The 16,329-nt window shown below is 49.2% G+C and overlaps 2 protein-coding genes across 3 annotated transcripts in view; one reads left to right on the plus strand and one right to left on the minus strand.

The window, feature by feature from the left end:
- Nucleotides 1–3,155, plus strand: part of LOC140719046 (integrin alpha-M-like) — a 58,728-nt gene extending 55,573 nt beyond the window's left edge. The window contains exon 30 of the mRNA XM_073033411.1: nt 6–3,155. Within this exon, the coding sequence (XP_072889512.1) occupies nt 6–89 (84 nt within the window). The 3' untranslated portion in view covers nt 90–3,155. The remainder of the gene's footprint in view (nt 1–5) is intronic.
- On the minus strand, nt 3,038–14,981 carry LOC140719048 (vitamin K epoxide reductase complex subunit 1-like protein 1). Of its 2 annotated transcripts, none has more exons than XM_073033412.1 (3): nt 14,771–14,981; nt 4,725–4,834; nt 3,038–3,918 (listed from the first exon to the last, which is right to left on the minus strand). In XM_073033412.1, exons 1-3 carry the CDS (start codon nt 14,944–14,946, stop codon nt 3,695–3,697), a joined length of 510 nt encoding a protein of 169 aa, XP_072889513.1. In that variant the 5' UTR covers nt 14,947–14,981; the 3' UTR covers nt 3,038–3,694. The 2 variants fall into 2 exon arrangements, with proteins under 2 accessions (XP_072889513.1, XP_072889514.1); XM_073033413.1 differs by lacking the exon at nt 14,771–14,981 and adding an exon at nt 6,115–6,521.
- Between the last annotated feature and the right edge of the window lie 1,348 nt (nt 14,982–16,329).

The raw sequence follows: 16,329 nt of genomic DNA on the forward strand, positions 1-16,329 counted from the left end.
CCCAGGTTGGCTTCTTCCGAAGGAATTTCAAGGAGAAGCTGGAGGCGGCCACAGAGGATGAGGCGGGCAGCGGCGACCCCCAGGAGTGAAGGGCCAGGGGTTGAGGGGTCCCGGCAACTTACCCCCACCCCGAACACCCATGTCTCTACTCCCCCTGCTCACACAGAAAGTTCCGGGATCAGACTGTGCATCCTTGCTCCCCTTGCACACCCAGCCACCCAATCGACCCCTCTGCCTCTTCCCACCTCCCACTTGTGGGCAGGGCTCCTGTTCTTGGAGGGACAGAGGGACACGAGGGATTCCCCCCTCCCCACTCCACAGACTCCTCATACCAATTCACCCCTTCCACTCCACTCCCTTACATCCTTTTCCTAAATCATTTCACTTTCTAAATCTCCTTTTAAAACTACTCAATCTGAAAACCCATTTAAAAACTAATATTTTTTATTAAAATCTCCTACTCAGGACGTCTTCTTTTAAACCACTCATGCACTCTCTATTAAAATCTCTCACTCTGTAAACCAAACTCTCATCCAAAACCACTTTCAAATCACCCTTGCTTTCTAAACTCAAATCTCTTTCATTCTCTGAAAGCTCAGTTAAAATCTCTAATTCCCTGAATTGTCCTTTAAGACCAGTTACACCCCAAACACAGGACCCAACGACATCGGAGCAGAATTACAAAGAAGAGAAAATCTGCAGATGCTGGAAATCCAAACAAAAGCACACAAAATGCTGGAGGAACTCAGCAGGCCAGGCAGCATCTATGGAAACCAGTGGGTGTTTCAGGCCGAGACCCTTCATCTGGAGTGGAGAAAAAAGATGAGTAGTCAGAGCAAGAAGGTTGGGAGAGGGGAGGAGAAATACGAGGTGAAACCGGGAGAGGCGGAGTGAAGAAAAGAGCTGGGAAGCTGATAGGTGAAAGAGATAAGAGGATGGAGAAAGGGAATCCGATCGGAGAGGATTGAAGGCCGTGGAAGAAAGGGAAGGGGGTGCAACACGAGAGGGAGATGACAGGCAGGTAAGGACGCAAGGTGAGAGAGGGAAAAGGGGATGGGGAATGTTGAAGGGGGGTGGCAGTACCGGAAGTTCGAGAAATCGATGTTCATGCCATCAGGTTGGAGGCTACCCAGACGGAATATGAGGTGTTGCTCCTCCAACCAGAGTGTGGCCTCATCGCGACACTGGAGGAGGCCGTGGACTGACGTGTCGGAATGGGGATGGGAGGTGGGTGGCCACTGGGAGATCCTGCTTTTTTTGGCGAATGTAGCATAGGTGCTCAGCTCAGTCTACACTGGGGCTCACGGATAGACAAGAGGCCACACCGGGAGCGCTGGTGGAGTATAGGCACCAACAGACTCACAGGTGAAGTGTCATCTCACTTGGATGGAATGTTTGGGGCCCTGAATGGTAGTGAGGGAGGAGGTGGAGGGGCACTTGTTCAGCTTGCAAGGATAAGTGCCAGGAGGGAGATCAGTGGGGAGAGACAAATGGACAAGGGAGTCATGTAGAGAGTGATCCCTGTGAAAAGCAGAGGGGGGAGGGACAGATGTGCTTGGTGTTAGGATCCTGTTGGAGATGGCAGAAGTTACGGAGAATTATGTGCTGGACGCAGAGGCTGGTGGGGTGGTAGGTGCGGATAAGAGGAACCCTATCCTTGGTGGGGTGGCGGGAGGATGAGTAAGACCAGACGTGCGTGAAATACAAGAGATGCATGTGAGGGCACCATTGACGGTGGAGTGAGGGAATTCCCTTTTCTTGAAGGAGACGGTCATCTCCTTAGTTCTGGAATGAAAAGCCTCACCCTGAGAGGAGATGCGGCGGAGACAATGGAGTTGAGAGAAGGGGGTGGCATTTTTAGCCAGCAGAATTAGGCCAATCGGCCCGTCGAGTTCGCTGCACCATTTGATCATGGCCGATTCATTATTGCTCTCAACCCTATTCTCCTGCCTCGTCAGTAACCTCTGACACCCTTACTAATTAAGAACTTATCAACATCTGCTTTAAACATACCAAATGACTTGGCACCAACAGCAGAATGTGGCACTGAATTCCACAGATTCACCACCCTCTGGGTAAAGAAACTCCCCCTCATCTCTGTTCTAAACCTTTTAAAACTACGTTGCTTCCACCATAAAAATGCTTCTCTCTCCTTAAATCCCCCTTTACAACCACTCGTTCCCCAAATCCTCTTTTGCAGCTTCTAAATCCTCTTAAAATTCCTTCCTGCTCCCAAAACCTCTTTAGATGCCTCTCTCTCTCTCTCTCACCAAATTCTCTTTAAAGCTTCCCTCACTGCTCCCATCCCTTTCTAAAGCTTTTCTGTTTCTCAGTCTCTGAACCTCCTAAAGAGGATAGCCCATTCCCTTACCCCCCCCCCCACCCTCCTTGTTCCAAAAACCCCTCTATCACTCTCCAGTCTCCCTGCAAGTTACCCCACATCCCCTGACCTGCTCTGAAGCTTCTTGTTCTGCAAGATGTTGACAAAGAAGGACTCGCTACTTGGCTACCTTTTCGGACTAAAGTCCCAACTGGGGCTTGCAACCCAAAAGTTCCAGACGTAGACTGGAAGGAAGAAGTATCGACACCTTCTCAGTGGAACTCAGGGCTATCTCTGCCTTCTGTCCCCCTAAGGAAATCTACTCAGGGCTGAGAAACGTCTCGCTCCTCTCACCAGCACCCGTCCCTCTTGCCCTGTTAGATTTTCCTATGTCAACAGTCACACTGCAGCCCTGACCTCCAGGTACAAGGTAGCCTTGTGGTTACGATGACTGGTACCTATAGGATGAGAGGAAGGAAATGCACAACCCACACCCAGCAAGGGGCAAGAGATTTGGGCTGCAATGCCTCCTATAGTTCAGTCTGCAACATCCGGTAGGAGGAACCCATGCCCCACCACAGGATGTGAGGCTGGTCATGTTGCCCCCTAAAGGACAGGAGGGCTGCACCACGGCACACCCAAGGGATGGGTAGAGGGAACTGCACAACCTTCCTGAATCTTTGCCAGGGCAGGAAAATGCAACACAGCGGAGAAGCATTCTTTATAAAGGTACATTTTTATTAGCAGACCAATTATTTGGGAGTTTGTGAATTATATACAATGATTGTTTGGCACAGACAAATGTATAATAATAAAAGTATTTAAAAAAAACAGAGTCCTAAGGCAGCGTCTTGTCCCAAAGCATTCATGGTCCCTTTACCCCCAGTGCCAATGCTGCCCCAAAACCCACAGACTCTGCTCAAACTGCTCCTGGGGGCAGAGGGAATGGGGAAGGAAGAAGGTGGGATGAGGAGGGAAGGAGCAGGAAGTGATGAGGAGAGGGAAGGAGCAGGAAGTGATGAGGAGAGGGAAGGAGAAGGGTGGGAGGACACACTGGCTCCCTCCTCTTTCCCTGTGCTCTTAAGATCACCAAACTCCTCTCTTCACCCTCCAAACATCTTGCGATAACTGCTCCCCCACCCAACTCAACACCCCTTCCACACCTCCCCACATTCGGATGAGATGAGAATGAGTTCAGGGGTGGGAAGGATGAGGGTGGGGGGGGGGGGGGGGGAGATAGGATATTTACCTGGTACGTTCTGGGGAATTCCACGTCACCCCACTCCCTCTCTCACCCTCAAAATGGCTGCCCTGTTGCAATTGTTCCATCAACCACATTTGGTCCAGATGCCCATTCCCTCCCCTACCACCCCTTCACTCCAATTTGCCCTTGCCCTGTCGCCAACCGGCATCCAGGCGGATCAGCCGACGATAGTTGAGGGCGAAGAGAAGCAGGTTGAGAACATAGGTGGTGACGCATACCAGGCAGAGGTCACGCAGAACGAAGACCAGGATGTAGGCCAAGTAGAGGGAGCCGGCCAGCGAGACCAGGGAGGTGAGCAGAAGGACCACAGCAGCCACTGCACTCCCGGTCAGACCTGCAGGGAAGGGGAAGGCAGAGGTAAGTGAGGTTTCTAGCAGAGTGTGTCACATTCACCTCTCCCCCCTACCACACTCTTTCTGAGAGGGAAGAAGTGTGATCTGTAGACTGACTGGTATCTCTCAGTCCTTCTCTCTCAGGGGAGATCTGTACACTGACCGGCGTCTCTCAGTTCCTCTCTCTCAGGGGAGATCTATACACTGACCGGTGTCTCTCAGTTCCTCTCTCTCAGGGGAGATCTCTACACTGACCAATGTCTCTGAGGGGGAGATTTGTACACTGACCAGTGTCTCTCTCAGGGGAGATCTGTACACTGACCGGTGTCTCTCAGTCCCTCTCTCTCAGGGGGAGATCTGTACACTGACCGGTGTCTCTCAGTCCCTCTCTCTCAGGGGAGATCTGTACACTGACCGGTGTCTCTCAGTCCCTCTCTCTCAGGGGGAGATTTGTACACTGACCGGTGTCTCTCAGTTCCTCTCTCAGGGGGAGATCTGTACACTGACCGGTGTCTCTCAGTCCCTCTCTCTCAGGGGGAGATCTGTACACTGACCGGTGTCTCTCAGTCCTTCTCTCTCAGGGGAGATCTGTACACTGACCAATGTCTCTCTCAGGGGAGATCTGTACACTGACCGGTGTCTCTCAGTCCCTCTCTCTCAGGGGGAGATCTGTACACTGACCGGTGTCTCTCAGTCCCGCTCTCTCTCAGGGGAGATCTGTACACTGACCGGTGCACAGGTTCTACCCTGGATCCCCTGCCCTTAATTCCTACCACCTCACGAGTGACAAGCCAAGGAGTTCACTCACTTAGGAGAAGCTGCAGTAAGTAGAACAGGAGGCCGTACACGCTGTTGGGTTGGTTGAGAATGCTGTCCTGGCCGAGGAATGTGCCCAGCAGTCCGAAACCTCGGCCCCACCTGCAAGAGACAGAGACAGAGATGTCACTGGTTGGGGTAGTGGGGGAACGTCGTCAGTGGAGAGTGGGGTGGGGAAGCAGAGATGAGGCCTAGTCGGGGGAGAGGGGGCGGGATGGTACAAGATAGTGAAGTCTGTCCTCTGGAAGAGGGTTTACTCATGATTGTCTCTTTCAGACTGAGATCACCCCCCCAAGAACTTTCACCCTCCCACCCCTCTCCCTTTTCCCCTTCCCCACCCTTCTCTCCACTCACCTCTATCAAACATTGCCTCTCCCCTCTCCAGCACTGTCCTCCCCCCTCTCTGTCCTCCCCCCATACTTTTCTCCTCTCTCTCCCCACCCAGAACTCTTTTACCAGTCATCCTTCCCACTCCTACTCTCTCACTCCCCCTCCCACCTTCCATGCTCTCTCCTTCTCTCTCCCCTTCCTCTGCTTCCTCACTGCCTCATCCTCAGCCTCTCATCCTACTTCCTTTCTCTCTCCCCCACTTCTATCTTCCTCCCCTCCCTCTCCACTCACGCCTTCTCCCCGCGCCTCCCTTCCTCCTTCTCTCAAGGCCTCTTCTCAGATCCTCATCCCCTCCCTCACCAAACCTTATCTCTCCACCACCCTCTCAATCCACGCCTCTCCACTCCAGTGAGGAATGGGATGAGGTTATAGCAGGATCCGTCAGAAGCTGGGAGGTGTTCCTGACAAAGCCCTCACCCTGCCCTGTAGATCACACAGAGGTGGAGGGTGTGGGGGATGTCGAAAGGGCGAATTATCAGGCAGAAGGGAGGGAGGGGACCGAGGTTCCTGTGGGAACACACTGGACACCAAGTCGCAGATCGAGAGGGGAAGGACACGCGGCAGATCTGGTTCCCCTGTCCTAAGGCCACACTTGTCCATTCTCACCCAGCTTTCTGAGCTAGTCCATTGGCCTGTACCCTTCTGAACCTATTGTTAAAACACAAAAATACAACTGCAGATGCTGTGGATCAAAGAATACGTACACAACGCTGGAAGAACTCAGCGGGTCAGGCAGCATCCGTGAGAAAAGAGTAACCAACATTTTGGGCCGAGACCCTTCACTAGGAATGGGGGAGAAGAGAGGGCCAAAGCCCAGTAATAGAGATAGGGGAGGGGGTAGGGCCTAGAGGCGCCAGGTGGGGAACCAATCAGAGGAAAGATGAAGGGGGGAGGGGATAAGCATGAAAGAACTGCAGAGATAAAGGAGCAGAAAGTTGAAAGGGGAGAGAGGCAGAGAGGGACTTGGGATAGGGGGAGGGGGAGGGAATTACCGGAAGTTGGAGAATTCAATGTTCATACCACCAGGCTGGAGGCTACCCAGACGGTAGATGAGGTGTTGCTCCTCCAACCTGAGTTTGGCCTCATCATGGCAGTAGAGGAGGCCATGTATGGACATATCTAGATGGGAATGAGAGGCAGAGCTGAAGTGGGTGGCAACCGGGAGGTCCTGTCTATTGTGACGGACGGAGCGTAGGTGCTCGACGAAGCGGTCCCCCGATCTGCGTCAGGTCTCGCCGATGTAGAGGAGGCCACACCAGGATCACCGGATGCAGTAGATGACTCCAGCAGACTCGCAGGTGAAGTGTTGCCTCTTCCTACCCCTCTCAGCTTTTCGCAGGGCTCGTTCCCTCCGCGACTACCTGGTCCACACGTCCCTCCCCACAGAACTCCCACCTGGCACTTATCCCTGTAAGCGCAAATGCTACACCTGTCCCCACACCTCCCCCCCTTACCACCATTCCGGGCCCCAGACAGTCCTTCCAGTGAGGCAACACTTCCAGGTGAGCGCATAATTGAGGAGCATTCTTAGTGCAAAAGGCCGACATGGGGCAGAATTTGCTGGGTGTTTCCTGACACATGTAGACAGACCAACTAGAGGAGAGGCCATACTGACCTAGTGTTGGGCAATGAACCAAGTCAGATGTCAGATCTCTCAATGGGTGAGCATTTCGAAGACAGTGACCACAACTCCCTGACCTTTACCATAGCATTGCAGGGACATAGGAACAGGCAGTATGGAAACGTATTTAATTGGGGGAGGGGAAATTATGACACTATTAGGCAGCAACTTGGGAGCATAAATTGGGACCAGATGTACTCGGGAAAACAGAAACTGGAGGTTGTTTAACGAGCACTTGCTGGGAGTTCTGGATAGGTTTGTCCCATTGAGGCAGGGAAAGGATGGTAGGGTGAAGGAGCCACGGTTGACAGGAGATGTGGAACATCTAGTCAAGGGGAAGAAAGAGCTTACTTTAGGTTTATGAAGCAAGGATTAGACAGGGCTCCAGAGAGTTACAAGGTAGTCAGGGAGGAGCCTAAGAACAGACTAGAAGGGAGTATGAAAAGGCCCAGTAAAGTAGGATTAAGGAAACACCCAAGGCTTTCTACACCAAACAAGCGGATGACTAGAGTTAGGGTAAGACCGATCAGGCATAGAAGAGGAAACGTGCCAGGAGTCAGAGGAGATCAGGGAGGTCCTCAATGAATAAATTATCAGAGCAAGGGACCTTGATGTTTGTGAGGACAGTTTAAAACAGGCTGATGCATTCGCATAAACACAAGTGATTCTGCAGATGTTGGAAATCCAGAGTAACACACACAAACTGCTGGAGAGACTCAGCAGGTCAGGTAGCATCTGTGCAGGGGATTAGAAGAGTCAATGTTTTAGACTGTAACCCTTCATCAGGGCTGGAAAGGAAGGGAGAAGAAGCCAGAAAAAAATGTGGCCAGAGGAGAAGCAGTACAAGCTGGGAGGCGATAGGAGAAGCCAGGTGAGGTGAGTGGGAGATAAATGAGAAGCTGGGAGGCGAGTGGGAGATAAATGAGAAGCTGGGAGGCGAGTGGGAGATAAATGAGAAGCTGGGAGGTGATAGGAGAAGCCAGGTGAGGTGAGTGGGAGATAAATGAGAAGCTGGGAGGTGAGTGGGAGATAAATGAGAAGCTGGGAGGCGACTGGGAGATAAATGAGAAGCTGGGAGGCGACTGGGAGATAAATGAGAAGCTGGGAGGCGACTGGGAGATAAATGAGAAGCTGGGAGGCGAGTGGGAGATAAATGAGAAGCTGGGAGGCGAGTGGGAGATAAATGAGAAGCTGGGAGGCGAGTGGGAGATAAATGAGAAGCTGGGAGGCGAGTGGGAGATAAATGAGAAGCTGGGAGGCGAGTGGGAGATAAATGAGAAGCTGGGAGGCGACTGGGAGATAAATGAGAAGCTGGGAGGCGACTGGGAGATAAATGAGAAGCTGGGAGGCGAGTGGGAGATAAATGAGAAGCTGGGAGGCGAGTGGGAGATAAATGAGAAGCTGGGAGGCGAGTGGGAGATAAATGAGAAGCTGGGAGGCGAGTGGGAGATAAATGAGAAGCTGGGAGGCGAGTGGGAGATAAATGAGAAGCTGGGAGGCGAGTGGGAAATGAGAAGCTGGGAGGCGAGTGGGAGATAAATGAGAAGCTGGGAGGCGAGTGGGAGATAAATGAGAAGCTGGGAGGCGAGTGGGAGATAAATGAGAAGCTGGGAGGCGAGTGGGAGATAAATGAGAAGCTGGGAGGCGAGTGGGAGATAAATGAGAAGCTGGGAGGCAATAGGAGAAGCCAGGTGAGGCGAGTGGGAGATAAATGAGAAGCCAGGTGAGGCGAGTGGGAGATAAATGAGAAGCTGGGAGGCGAGTGGGAGATAAATGAGAAGCTGGGAGGCGAGTGGGAGATAAATGAGAAGCTGGGAGGCGACTGGGAGATAAATGAGAAGCCGGGAGGCGAGTGGGAGATAAATGAGAAGCCGGGAGGCGACTGGGAGATAAATGAGAAGCCGGGAGGCGACTGGGAGATAAATGAGAAGCCGGGAGGCGACTGGGAGATAAATGAGAAGCCGGGAGGCGACTGGGAGATAAATGAGAAGCCGGGAGGCGACTGGGAGATAAATGAGAAGCCGGGAGGCGACTGGGAGATAAATGAGAAGCCGGGAGGCGAGTGGGAGATAAATGAGAAGCCGGGAGGCGAGTGGGAGATAAATGAGAAGCTGGGAGGCGAGTGGGAGATAAATGAGAAGCTGGGAGGCGAGTGGGAGATAAATGAGAAGCTGGGAGGCGAGTGGGAGATAAATGAGAAGCCGGGAGGCGAGTGGGAAATGAGAAGCCGGGAGGTGAGTGGGAGATAAATGAGAAGCCGGGAGGCGAGTGGGAGATAAATGAGAAGCCGGGAGGCGAGTGGGAAATGAGAAGCCGGGAGGCGAGTGGGAGATAAATGAGAAGCCGGGTGAGTCGAGTGGGAGATAAATGAGAAGCTGGGAGGCGAGTGGGAGATAAATGAGAAGCTGGGAGGCGAGTGGGAGATAAATGAGAAGCTGGGAGGCGACTGGGAGATAAATGAGAAGCCGGGAGGCGACTGGGAGATAAATGAGAAGCCGGGAGGCGACTGGGAGATAAATGAGAAGCTGGGAGGCGAGTGGGAGATAAATGAGAAGCTGGGAGGCGAGTGGGAGATAAATGAGAAGCTGGGAGGCGAGTGGGAGATAAATGAGAAGCCGGGAGGCGACTGGGAGATAAATGAGAAGCCGGGAGGCGACTGGGAGATAAATGAGAAGCCGGGAGGCGACTGGGAGATAAATGAGAAGCCGGGAGGCGACTGGGAGATAAATGAGAAGCTGGGAGGCGAGTGGGAGATAAATGAGAAGCCGGGTGAGGCGAGTGGGAGATAAATGAGAAGCTGGGAGGCGATAGGCAGAAAAAATAAAGGGCTGAATAAAATATCTGATAAGAGAGAGGAGTGGACCGTGGGAGAAAGGCAAAGAAGAGGGACACCGGAGGTAGGTGATAGGCAGCTGAGTAGAAGAGGTAAGAGGAGAAAGAAAAAGGAGAGATGGGTTAGAACATATTGAGGTTAAGAAAGAGGATATTCTGGAAGTTTTGAAAAATATTAGGATAGCTAAGTCTCCAGGGCCAGAAGGGTACTCCCAGGTTACTACGGGATGCAAGGGAAGAGACTGTTGCCCATTGGGAGGTTACCTTTGCATCCTCACAAGAGTAGTACCAGAGATTGAAGGGTGGAGAATGTTGTTTCTTTACAAAAGGGAGGAGGGATTATTTGACTGTGGGTCTCACTTCAGCGGTGGGGACATAATTGAGGAGCATGCTTAGAGACAGGATTTTCAAGAATTTGGAGAAGCATAGTCTGATTACAGGTAGTAAGCATTGCTTTGCAAGGGGTAGGTCATGCCTCAGGAACCTGAATGAATTTGTTGAGGATGTGACGAAGCCCACTGATGAAGGTAGAGCGGTGAATGTAATGTATTTGGATTCCAGTAAGGTATTTGATAACGTTCCCCATTCCCCATGGTAGCATATTCGGAAAGTCGGGAGGCGTAGGATCCAGGGAAACCTGACTGTGTGGATTCAGAACTGGCTTGCCAACAGAAAGCAGAAGGTGATTGTAGATGGAGCCTATTGTGGAGGGCAGTGACCAGTGGGTCTGTTCTGGGACCCCTGCTATTTCTGATTTTTATACATGACTTGGATAAGGAAGTGGAAGGGTAGGTTAGTAATTCTGCAGATGACACAAATTGGATAGTGTAGAAAGTCAAAGGTAGGTTACAATGGGACATTGGCAGGATGCAGAGCTGGGTTGAGAAGCGGCAGATGGACTCCAACCCAGAAAAGGGAAATTATTCACTTTGGAGGGTTGAATTTGAAGGCAGCATACAGGATTAATGGCAGAATTCTTAGCAGTGTGGAGGAACAGAGGGATCGAGGGATCCACATGCATAGATAGATAGATAGATACTTTATTCATCCCCATGGGGAAATTCAACTTTTTTTCCAATGTCCCATACACTTGTTGTAGCAAAACTAATTACATACAATACTTAACTCAGTAAAAAATATGATATGCATCTAAATCACTATCTCAAAAAGCATTAATAATAGCTTTTAAAAAGTTCTTAAGTCCTGGCGGTAGAATTGTAAAGCCTAATGGCATTGGGGAGTATTGACCTCTTCATCCTGTCTGAGGAGCATTGCATCGATAGTAACCTGTCGCTGAAACTGCTTCTCTGTCTCTGGATGGTGCTATGCAGAGGATGTTCAGAGTTATCCATAATTGACCGTAGCCTACTCAGCGCCCTTCGCTCAGCTACCGATGTTAAACTCTCCAGTACTTTGCCCACGACAGAGCCCGCCTTCCTTACCAGCTTATTAAGATGTGAGGCGTCCCTCTTCTTAATGCTCATAGATCCCTCAAGGGCGCTGTGCAAGTTGACAGGGTGGCTAAGAAGGCGTATGGCATGTTGGCCTTCATTAATCATGGGATTGAGTTCAAGAGTCGCAAGGTAATGTTGCAATTCTAAACTCTGGTAAAACTCACCTGGAGCATTGTGTCCACCTCATTATAGGAAGGATGTAGACCTTTAGAGAGGATGTCAAGGAGATTTACAGGGTGCTGCCTGGATTAGAGAGACTTATGAGGAAAGGCTGAGAGACCTATGGCTTTTGTTTTTGGAGCAAAAGAGGATAAGAGGTGACTTGATGGGGGGATGTAGTATACAAGATGATAAGAAGCAAAAATAGAGTGGATAGCTAAGAACTTTTTCACAGGGTGGAAATTGCTAATATGAGGCACAATTTTGAGACGATTGTAAGAAATCATACAGACATCATCGAGGAGGAGGTGCAGGAGCCTGGAGACACACACTCAACATTTCAGGAACAGCTTCTGCCCTCCACCGTCAGATTTCTGAATGGACAAACGCATGAACACTTCCTCAGTGTTTCTTTTCACACTACTAATTTAACTACATATACATTTCTCGTTGCAACTTAGTTTCCATTTCTACGTACTGCCGCAAAGCGACGATTTCATGACACGTGCCGGTGACAGTAAATCTGATTCTCATTCTGACTGTCAGTTATTACCGGTCGTCAGTGACTGGGGTCTCCCAACGAGGAACTGGAGGATCCAGTTGCACAGTGAATAACTCCCGCTGTTCCTAGATTGTAGGTTATTTGCAGACTTCCTCTCAAACACTATGCCCAACTTTGATCGAGTTCTGATTCTTTAATATTCATGTTTGTTGTCCCACTAAGCCTCTTGTAAGTGATTTCATGCATCTGCTTGAGTCTTTCAATCTTGCTCTGCTTATCACCAGATCCACTCACATGCTGGGCCATGCACTTGATCTGGTCTTATTGTCTGGTTTTCCACTCTGCAATGTGGAAATAAATTGATGCCTGTCTGTCAGATCATAGTGTTGTTACGTTTGATGCAGCTCTGCCCTTTTCCCTTACTAAATTTCATCTTCCTGTACGTTGCTCTCGTTACATTAACCCTTCGACTGCCAGTACATTCTCTGAGGCTCTCACTGCTGCTCCCAACATTTGTACTATTGAGGCTTCTCCTCCCCACCTCAGCACTGAGGAACTCACTTTCTTATTTGATACCACCTGCTCTTCTATTCTGAGTACTGGTGCTCCCTTTAAATTCAGAAAGCCTAAGCCTGCAGGTTTGCCTTGGCTTAATGACACCGCAGAGCCCCGAGGAGGAAGTGCAGAACATCCGAACAAAAGTGGAAGTGTGATAACTTTCAAATTTTGAGAAACAATCTTCACAAATATCAGGATGCAGTGAAAGCAAAATTATTTTCTAACCTAATTTCTAACAACTTCCATAATCCCAAGGTCTTATTCAGTACCACAAATTCTGTCATTTGCCCCACCCCCAGTATAAGTTTGGATGTGTCCCCTGCTAAGTGTGAAGAATTTTTAAAATTCTTCATTAGCAAAGCTGAGGACATTGGAATTAACATTTCCACACCCCCCCCCCCACCACCCGTGACCTAGCTGTCTCACTGGTCTGTTCATCTAAACTGGACTGCTTCCAACCCATCACACTTCCCTTCCTTACAAAGATTATGTCCACCATGAAACCTGCAACTATTGGAGAATAAAGCAAATTGTTTGCTGTATAACCAAAACTATGTAACCAACCTTGTGTTTGCTATTTGCTATGTATGTATCCAATTTAGATAGATAGATAGATAGATACTTTATTCATCCCCATGGGGAAATTCAACTTTTTTTTCCAATGTCCCATACACTTGTTGTAGCAAAACTAATTACATACAATACTTAACTCAGTAAAAAATATGATATGCATCTAAATCACTATCTCAAAAAGCATTAATAATAGCTTTTAAAAAGTTCTTAAGTCCTGGCGGTTGAATTGTAAAGCCTAATGGCATTGGGGAGTATTGACCTCTTCATCCTGTCTGAGGAGCATTGCATCGATAGTAACCTGTCGCTGAAACTGCTTCTCTGTCTCTGGATGGTGCTATGTAGAGGATGTTCAGAGTTTTCCATAATTGACCGTAGCCTACTCAGCGCCCTTCGCTCAGCTACCGATGTTAAACCCTCCAATACTTTGCCCACGACAGAGCCCGCCTTCCTTACCAGCTTGACTGGACTGCCAACACAGATACCTTGTGCAGGAAGGCACAGAGTCGAATGTACTTCCTAAGAAGGTTGGCGTCATTCAATGTCTGTAGTGAGATGCTGAAGATGTTCTATAGGTCAGTTGTGGAGAGCGCCCTCTTCTTTGTGGTGGCGTGTTGGGGAGGAAGCATTAAGAAGAGGGACGCCTCACGTCTTAATAAGCTGGTAAGGAAGGCGGGCTCTGTCGTGGGTAAAGTACTGGAGAGTTTAACATCGGTAGCTGAGCGAAGGGCGCTGAATAGGCTACGGTCAATTATGGATAACTCTGAACATCCTCTACATAGCACCATCCAGAGACAGAGAAGCAGTTTCAGTGACAGGTTACTATCGATGCAATGCTCCTCAGACAGGATGAAGAGGTCAATACTCCCCAATGCCATTAGGCTTTACAATTCTACTGCCAGGACTTAAGAACTTTTTAAAAGCTATTATTAATGCTTTTTGAGATAGTGATTTAGATGCATATCATATTTTTTTTTACTGAGTTAAGTATTGTATGTAATTAGTTTTGCTACAACAAGTGTATGGGACATTGGAAAAAAGTTGAATTTCCCCATGGGGATGAATAAAGTATCTATCTATCTATTAAGACGTAATTATTAAGCAGGAGAATGAAATCTCTGTATTGTCTCTGTACTATTGAACACATCAATGCCTTAAGAAAGTAGCTAACAGTGAAAGTAAGCAATGTAGAGATAACGATGGTAGACGGGATCGTGGAGTGGTGTGATGGTATAGGGACCAGTCAAGGCCGGGAAGGGGGACACGTGTTCCAAGGAGTAGACTAGAGCCACAAGTGAAGTGTCGCCTCACCTGGAAGAACTCTTTGGGACCCTTTGCAACAATCGGTTGTTTTGTTCTCTTCGCTATATTTTAAATAAACTAATCGGGAATTAAATACTCACATAAATTGCTAAAAAAAACACTGAAAACAAATGCATAATGGATCAAACTTTAAAGCAAATTAACTGCAGGTTGTTTTTAAAGCAATTATTCTTATAATAAAGGCAAAATTATCCAAACGTAACTTAACCTGCCACTGGCTCCGGAGGAGGGGGCGGGAGAAAACATAAAAGGCAACGTGGCTCAACCTGCTGGGAAAGCGGCAGGTGATGAGCCACGTTGGCACCCAATCACGGGGCGTGGCCTCTAAACAGACAGTCCCACAGACCAATAAGGTAACACCGGGAAGGCTAACAAGCAAAGTCGACGGACCAATAAGAAAATGAATAATGGACAGCACTGAGAGGGGCAGGTACGGGAGATAAACCCCGACCTCTAACCAATCATGGTAGAGCCGAGACGCTAAGAACTAATCAGCACCGGAATAGAGGGAAAGTGGCAGCTAACGGGCAGATAAAGCTGCCAATCGCAGCGTAGGAGTCAAGATAATGGTCAGCTAACCCAGCCAATTGGCAGAAAGGGTGACGGTTCGTAAAGGTGCAGCCGCTTACCGGGAGGTGAAGACTTTAGAGCAGCTGATGGACTCGCTGAGGTCGCACATAGCCCGATATGCTGCGTCCCGTTCCTTGGACGTCTCCACGTGGTAGGCATAGACCGAGAGGACCAGACCGAGGCCGCACACCAGCCAGCGGACTGTCCCGTCCCACCTGGGCGCCGTCACTGCCATCTCTAGTCACCAGGCAGAGGGGCGGGGCTCAAACGTCAGTACCGACGTGCGATCCCATTGGCGAGCGTAAGGGCTTCCCTTATGGGAAATGTAGTTTATTCCGCTCGTTAGGCGTACCATCTGGAGTACCCCTTGACTTAGAAACTACGTGTTTCCCCGCCACCCCCGCAGAGGCTCATGCATAATGTAGTCTTATAGCGCCTTGAGCAATGCAACAAGCCGATTTAGGGGATGGAGTGGTATGCGGTGAGGTGTGGGTGCGTATTCGCGGCGGAAATCAATAATAAAAGGAATAATGAGGTGTATTGGTATCAGTCATCTACTGAAATTCCCAATCAGAATCTGTTTTAATATCATATGTCGTGAAATGTTTTGTGGCAGCAGTACTTTGCAAATATAATAATTAAAACACTATAATTTACAAGAGCCATATATATAGATTAATGCGTAGTGCAAACGGAGAGTAAAAGATACTGAGGTAGTGTCCATTCAGAAATCTGATGGAGAGGAAGAAGCGGTTCCTGAAACATTGAGTCTGTGTCTTCAGGGTCCTATAACTCCTCAGTGATGATAACAATGAAAAGAGAGCATGTCCTGGGTGATGGGTGTAGGTAAAGATGGATGCTGCCTTCTTAATGCACCACCTTTTAAAGATGTCCTTGATGCTGGGAAGGAGTTAGTTGAGTTTACAACTTTCTGGAGTTATTTCTAATCCTGTGCAGTGACCCCCTCCATACCAGATGGTGATGCAACCAGTTACAATCCTTTCCATGGCACAGGGGTAGAAATTTGCAAGAGTGTTTGGTGACGTATCAAATCTCCTTAAATTTCTAATGAAACATAGCCGCTGCTGTTCCTTCTTTGTAATTACATCAATGTGTTGGACCCAGGATATATTTTCAGAGATGTTGACACCCAGGAACTTGAAACTGCTCAGCTTGTTCAACAAGAACCCTCCTTCACTCCCTCGGTATTCACTTGTCCATTCGTCCCTCCCCACTAATCTCCCTCCCGGCATTTCTCCATGCCAGCAGAAATGCATCACCAGCCCATTCAGAGTCCCAGACCTTGCAGATGGGGCAACACTATACCTGCAAATCTGGGGTCTACCTTACCCAGTGCTCCCAATGCCCTCTACACTGGTGAGACCAGACATAGATTGGGGACCGCTTTGTTGATCAGCTTCATTCCATCTGCATAAGGCAGGATTTCCCAGTGGCCAAACAGTTTAATTCCCCTCTCTATTTCCATTCTGACATGTCAGTCCATGGCCTTCTCTACTGCCATGATGAGGCCACACTCAGGCTGGAGGAGCAACGTCTCATATTCTGTCTCCAACCTGATGGCATAAATATTAACTTCTCCAAATTCTGGCAACCTTCC

This window comes from Hemitrygon akajei, chromosome 31, assembly GCF_048418815.1.
Source record: "Hemitrygon akajei chromosome 31, sHemAka1.3, whole genome shotgun sequence".
NCBI classification, from domain to species: Eukaryota; Metazoa; Chordata; class Chondrichthyes; order Myliobatiformes; family Dasyatidae; genus Hemitrygon; species Hemitrygon akajei.